Here is a 7,611-nt window from a genome sequence, read left to right on the forward strand (position 1 = left end):
CACTGACCAGTGTTAGAGAAGGATTTATAGTGGTGATTAGCATATTTGTTCTCAATAAACTCATGTTAGACTTCCCGTCTGTGTCAATTGTTGAATCCTCTTAGCCTCTGGATATAGTGGCTGACAACCGTCCCATAATGAATAACAGTTACAGAAAGTACTCTCCAAGTCAAGCAATGTTTCTTGCCTCGTTGCTTGATATAGTTAATAGACAAGGCAGATGGTGGCAGCGTAATCCTGTGTAGCATTTCCTTGGAAGTGTACCTTTGGTTCCAGTTACTCAGGATATATATATGTGTAAATATTAGTGGTACTGTAATATTTAGTGTACACATTTATCAGTGTACATTATTAATGTTTTATACTATCTATAATTTTTATAATATCTATAATCTATATTTATATATTTTATATTTATTTATATTTACACTGGTGTTACACCACCCTAGGTCATAAAAGTCTTATGTGTACGTCTGATACCATACTACTTGTGTAAAGGAAGAAATGTATATGTTTATCTCTCAGAATGTTTGGTAATATGTTTATTGTTTGTGATGTGTGTCTATGTATGTATTAACACGATGTACTGAACGGGGTGAGAATAGCTTGAGCTACCTCATCCCTTTGTGTGTATTTTACCTCAATAAACTTATTTCAATTTCAATTTCAATTTCACCATTCATCCAGACACTCTCCTACAGTGTTGCAATGAAAAGAGAACATACGTATCACTTTGTACACAAGACGTCCACAGGTGCACACAGACGTCCACAGGTGCACACAAACGTCCACAGGTGCACACAAGACGTCCACAGGTGTACACAGGACGTCCACAGGTGCACACAGACGTACACAGGAGCACACAGACGTCCACAGGTGCACACAAGACGTCCACAGGTGTACACAGGACGTCCACAGGAGCACACAGACGTACACAGGAGCACACAGACGTACACAGGAGCACACAGACGTCCACAGGTGCACACAAGACGTGCACAGGTGCACACAGGTGTGAGTAACACACCATCACGCCCGCAGCTGCCTACACCTTTGAGGTCCAGCAACTGGTAGTGGGGAGGTAGGAGGCAAGGAGTAGAAGGAAGAGAGAGAGAGAGGAGAGAGAGAGAGAGAGAGAGAGAGAGAGAGAGAGAGAGAGAGAGAGAGAGAGAGAGAGAGAGAGAGAGAGAGAGAGAGAGACAAAAGAGGGGGGGGGAAGAGATAGTGTGAGTGTGGCGTCAAAGCGGTCTGGTGATGCTGCTGGTGATAGGGAGTTGGGGAAGGCTCCGTTGTGGGGGGAGGGGGGGGGGGGGTAGAGAAGAGGAAGACCGGCCTGGAGGGGGTAGTGGATGAGTAGGAGAGGGGGGGTGGAGGGGATGGATGATGGTGGAGGCGCCGGGTCGTCTATCCAACCCTGCTCTCTCACTCTTCAACTCCATTCCTATCCCCCCCCAAACCATCCCCCCATCTCCTCTCCCCCCCCCCCCCTTCCCCATTTCCCAGCGGCTACCAGAGGTCTGCCCACACCCGTTCGACCCTTACTCTAGGATGATTTCTAATCATATTACAGTTCAACCAGGCGAGAGAAGGGGGCGGCACCAGTGCCCCACCCCTCCCCCCACCTTTTAGGGAAAGAGGGGGGGCATCCACCCCCCCCCCCTCACAACACACAGAAGTGAGCGGCTTCACTTATAAACACAACTATTGTAAGGCAACACAATCTCCTATATCTTGCCTATGGCTCCCCCAAACCCCTCCTCCCCCACACACACAAAGGCATGTGGTGGGGGTCATCACCCCCCCCCTCACCCAGGAGAGAGGGGGCATCACCCCCCCCTGCACCCCCACATCTGAAACTCGTTGCAAGAAGGTCACTAACACGCTTCTTGAATATTGATTAGGTTATCTTGTTGTGTTTCTTTCTTATCTCCTTATTCCTGTTTTCGTTATCTGTGTGTGTGTCTCTCTTCTCTTTCCTCTTCTCTTGTGTATTCCTCCTTTCTATGTGGTGGAGAAAGCGAGTGAAGACTTTATATTTTGGGACCTGTGGCATGTTAAAGAAATATATTTATTTTGGCCCGATGAGTGATTTTATTGGGCAGCGTCACTCATCCTGTGAGTGGACACACCGCCATAGTGGCAGTATTGGGCAGCGCCACTCATCCTGTGAGTGGACACACCGCCATAGTGACAGTATTGGGCAGCGCCACTCATCCTGTGAGTGGACACACCGCCATAGTGACAGTATTGGGCAGCGTCACTCATCCTGTGAGTGGACACGCCGCCATAGTGACAGTATTGGGCAGCGCCACTCATCCTGTGAGTGGACACACCGCCATAGTGACAGTATTGGGCAGCGCCACTCATCCTGTGAGTGGACACACCGCCATAGTGACAGTATTGGGCAGCGTCACTCATCCTGTGAGTGGACACACCGCCATAGTGACAGTATTGGGCAGCGCCACTCATCCTGTGAGTGGACACACCGCCATAGTGACAGTATTGGGCAGCGTCACTCATCCTGTGAGTGGACACACCGCCATAGTGACAGTATTGGGCAGCGCCACTCATCCTGTGGGTGGACACACCGCCATAGTGACAGTATTGGGCAGCGCCACTCATCCTGTGAGTGGACACACCGCCATAGTGACAGTATTGGGTAGCGCCACTCATCCTGTGAGTGGACACACCGCCATAGTGACAGTATTGGGCAGCGCCACTCATCCTGTGAGTGCACACACCGCCATAGTGACAGTATTGGGCAGCGCCACTCATCCTGTGAGTGGACACACCGCCATAGTGACAGTATTGGGCAGCGCCACTCATCCTGTGAGTGAACACACCGCCATAGTGACAGTATTGGGCAGCGTCACTCATCCTGTGAGTGAACACACCGCCATAGTGACAGTATTGGGCAGCGTCACTCATCCTGTGAGTGGACACACCGCCATAGTGACAGTATTGGGCAGCGCCACTCATCCTGTGAGTGGACACACCGCCATAGTGACAGTATTGGGCAGCGCCACTCATCCTGTGGGTGGACACACCGCCATAGTGACAGTATTGGGCAGCGCCACTCATCCTGTGAGTGGACACACCGCCATAGTGACAGTATTGGGCAGCGCCACTCATCCTGTGAGTGGACACACCGCCATAGTGACAGTATTGGGCAGCGCCACTCATCCTGTGAGTGGACACACCGCCATAGTGACAGTATTGGGCAGCGCCACTCATCCTGTGAGTGGACACACCGCCATAGTGACAGTATTGGGCAGCGCCACTCATCCTGTGAGTGGACACACCGCCATAGTGACAGTATTGGGCAGCGCCACTCATCCTGTGAGTGGACACACCGACATAGTGACAGTATTGGGCAGCGCCACTCATCCTGTGAGTGGACACACCGACATAGTGACAGTATTGGGCAGCGTCACTCATCCTGTGAGTGGACACACCGCCATAGTGACAGTATTGAGCAGCGCCACTCATCCTGTGGGTGGACACACCGCCATAGTGACAGTATTGGGCAGCGCCACTCATCCTGTGGGTGAACACACCGCCATAGTGACAGTATTGGGCAGCGCCACTCATCCTGTGAGTGGACACACCGCCATAGTGACAGTATTGGGCAGCGCCACTCATCCTGTGAGTGGACACACCGCCATAGTGACAGTATTGGGCAGCGCCACTCATCCTGTGAGTGGACACACCGCCATAGTGACAGTATTGGGCAGCGCCACTCATCCTGTGAGTGGACACACCGCCATAGTGACAGTATTGGGCAGCGCCACTCATCCTGTGAGTGGACACACCGCCATAGTGACAGTATTGGGCAGCGCCACTCATCCTGTGAGTGGACACACCACCATAGTGACAGTATTGGGCAGTGTCACTCATCCTGTGAGTAGACACACCACCATAGTGACAGTATTGGGCAGTGTCACTCATCCTGTGAGTAGACACACCGCCATAGTGACAGTATTGAGCAGCGCCACTCATCCTGTGAGTGAACACACCGCCATAGTGACAGTATTGGGCAGCGCCACTCATCCTGTGAGTGAACGCACCGCCATCTTGAGATGATTTCGGGGCTTTTATTGTCCCCGCGGCCCGGTCCTCGACCAGGCCTCCACCCCCAGGAAGCAGCCCATGACAGCTGACTAACACCCAGGTACCTATTTTACTGCTAGGTAACAGGGGCATAGGGTGAAAGAAACTCTGCCCATTGTTTCTCGCCGGCGCCTGGGATCGAACCCAGGACCACAGGATCACAAGTCCAGCGTGGTGTCCGCTCGGCCGACCGGCTCCCATATTGCTTGGTTGGCACCGTTCCTTCATTCCATCCCAGAGTCCCTTCCAATTTGTGCTTTCTCCTCATAATTACCTACTTTTTTTAAATCCTTTTTACGCGATTTCTTTTACCCCCTTTTATACATGCTTAGTTTTTCCCTTCTCATAGCTCTTTACGCTACATATATCCCCCCTGGAACACGATCAGCTTCCCTGTTTATACACTGCCAAAAGTCTGAAAAGAGGAGTCCGAGTGCCAATGATTTAGACCAGGGGTCTCCAAACTATGGACCGCGGGCCACATCCGGCCCTCCAAACAAATCCCTGTGTGGTGGCCTTGAAAAAATAATTATCGTACGAATGGCATCGCAGAATTATTCAAAGCTGGGGCTGCTGACTGGTGGCGCTCAACCCGAGTCAGTTTTCCTCTCTCTCTCGATAGTGTGACGCACAGATACTAATACTGGTACGTATGTGTTGTGCATTACAACCAATCAGTTGTGTATAACTGTATATTGTGGGGATGGAGGGCGAGTGGGGCTTCGCTGCTTCCGTTTCAGGGAGCACAAACACTCTACAATATTCTTTTCTCTGTACTTTGACAATGCCTTTATCTTAGTTATACAAAATAGCAATAATACTATTGTAGCCAAAAATATTGCATGTTTAAAATAGTTAAAATGGTAACCATTAAGTTTATCAACGAAAGGTGTTGCCATAATATTTACCACTTTATAATAATATGCTATGCTTTTTAACACCATATACAAGCTGTTTTTTTCCTGTAGAATTTATTTCATTTATTTTACCCTTATGTTTTCAGATATGGAAAAGATAAAGAAAAGAAAAGTGGACATTGAGTGCCGTCGGTTCAATGACGAATGGAAGATAAAGTACTTTTTTGTGATAGCAAATGATAAAGCTTTATGCATAATATGTAGAGACAGTGTTGCTGTTCTGAAGGAATACAATATTCGTCGGCACTATGAATCTAAACATGGCTCAAGTTATTCTCACATCACAGGAGCAGAACGCACTAAAAAGTTTGAATCATTTCAGCACAGTCTGCATTCTCAACAAGCTGTTTTCAGTAAGAAAAAATCTGAAAATGAAACTTCAACTAGAGCCAGTTACAAAGTTGCCTATGTGTTGGCTAAAAAAGGAAAACCTTTCACTGATGGTAGTATCATAAAAGAGTGTATAGTGGAAGCAGCAGGAGAGGTATGTCCAGAAAAAGTAAACCTCTTCAAAATGATAAGTCTTGGGTCAAATACTGTTGCTCGTAGAATTGAAGATTTAGGAGGCGACATAATTCGGCAAATAAAGGAAAAAACAAAAAGATTTTGTTGGTATTCTCTTGCGTTGGATGAATCAACTGATGTGTGTGATACTTCTCAGCTCTTAGTATTCATTCGTGGTGTTGATAGTGAATTTAATGTGAGCCAAGAATTAGCATCAGTTCACAGCATGCACACCACAACAACTGGAGAGGACATTTTCAATGAAGTAAGTAAAACTATGACAGAATATAATCTGGAATGGAAACAAGTGCAGTGTGTGACAATTGATGGAGGAAAGAATATGTCTGGGACAAAGAAGGGTTTGGTTGGGCAAATTACAACAGCTTGTGAGGTTGGAGGATTCTCAAAACCCATTTTTCTGCATTGCCTTATCCATCAACAAGCATTGTGCCTAAAATATGTTGATATGTCTTGTGTCATGAAACCTGTTGTTTCTGTGGTTAATTTCATTAGATCTCATGCACTCAACCATCGCCAGTTCCGTGATTTCTTGAAAGAAATTGATGCGGAGTTTGTTAACTTGCCTTATTATACAGCAGTTAGATGGCTTAGTTGTGGAAAGGTTTTGCTGCATTTCTTTGAGCTCAGATTAGAAATTGATTTATTTCTCACAGAGAAAAATAAACCTCAGCCATTATTATCAGAATGTGAATGGATTTGGAAATTGGCATTTTTTGCAGATATGACAGGTCATATGAATATGACAGGTCATATGAATATGACAGGTCATATGAATATGACAGGTCATATGAATATGACAGGTCATATGAATAACTTGAACCTGAAATTGCAAGGCAAAACAAATTTGATCAGTGACTACTTTGTTCATGTCAAGGCATTCAGAGCAAAACTTGCGCTACTTGAAGGCCAGGTGAAGGTTAAGAATTTTGCTCATTTTCCATGTTGTGAAAAATTTCATGCAGAAAGTAAAGTTGAATTTCCTTTTTCATTTGCAAATGAAATAATTTCAGATTTGAAAAAACAGTTTCAGAAGCGATTTGCTGACCTTGATGCCAAAGCAAATGAAATCAGGTTCTTTCATAATCCATTTGACTGCAATGCTGAAAATCTTCCAACTCAATTTCAAATGGAAATTATTGATCTCCAGGCAGATGACAGACTGAAAGATAAGTATAGAGAAGGAAATCTGATTGAGTTTTATAAATGCCTGCAGCCAGATCAGTTTCCAAATTTGATAAAGTTTGCTTGTAGTTTTGTGTCCATTTTTGGTTCAACATACTTGTGTGAACAAACTTTTTCCAAAATGAAGTATGTGAAATCTAACTATCGAGCAAATTTGTCTGATGATCACTTGAAATCAATTCTTACAATTGGCTCATCTAATCTGGAACCAGATTTTAATGAAATTTTGAAGTCAAAACGACAGTATCATTCGTCACACTAATTTGGTTGCATAAAACTAAAGGCAGGAATCTATTTAGTTTACCCTGATTTTTTCCAAAAAGATATGTTTTAATTTTTCCATGTTTATACTTTAATATTTGAGAAAATTAAATTACTGGCACTGATTTTTTTTTGTTTTTTTTTTTCATTTTTTATTCCTCCGGCCCGCATATATATGGTAAATATATAATGTGGCGCTTACATTGACAAGTTTGGAGACCCCTGGTGTAGTCAAACGAGGGCCACAGACAGCCCATAGTAGTGAGTAGTTTGAAGGCCTAAGGCCTAGGAGCTGGGGACAGGCCATTGAGCGAGGGGAAGTGTGGTTCCGTCTTAGTCTGGAGGCAGAAGTAAGTACAAGAGGGAGAGGGGAGGACGGATTATATATATTATATATATATATATATATATATATATATATATATATATATATATATATATATATATATATATATTATATATATATATATATATATATATATATATATATACATATATATATATATATATATATATATATATATATATATATATATATATATATATATATATATATATATATATATAATCATTTACCAAATACATATACATATCAATAATATTGTTTATATCAAAATTG

The 7,611-nt window shown here is 44.5% G+C and overlaps 1 protein-coding gene across 1 annotated transcript; it reads left to right on the plus strand.

The window, feature by feature from the left end:
• The first annotated feature begins 5,893 nt into the window (after nt 1-5,893).
• On the plus strand, nt 5,894-7,089 carry LOC138357868 (general transcription factor II-I repeat domain-containing protein 2B-like). Its single transcript, XM_069315029.1, has 2 exons — nt 5,894-6,277; nt 6,314-7,089. The coding sequence occupies exons 1-2, from the start codon at nt 5,995-5,997 to the stop codon at nt 6,991-6,993; spliced, it is 963 nt and encodes a 320-aa protein (XP_069171130.1). The 5' UTR covers nt 5,894-5,994; the 3' UTR covers nt 6,994-7,089.
• Nucleotides 7,090-7,611: the final 522 nt, after the last annotated feature.

Source organism: Procambarus clarkii, chromosome 80 (assembly GCF_040958095.1).
Source record: "Procambarus clarkii isolate CNS0578487 chromosome 80, FALCON_Pclarkii_2.0, whole genome shotgun sequence".
Classification (NCBI taxonomy): Eukaryota; Metazoa; Arthropoda; class Malacostraca; order Decapoda; family Cambaridae; genus Procambarus; species Procambarus clarkii.

Coding starts and splice junctions, on each gene's coding strand:
- LOC138357868 (XM_069315029.1), top strand. CDS start 5,995: ATGTCTTGTGTCATGAAACCTGTTGTTTCTGTGGTTAATTTCATTAGA. Junction 6,278..6,313: donor ATTTTTTGCAGATATGACAG/GTCATATGAATA, acceptor TGAATATGACAG/GTCATATGAATATGACAGGT.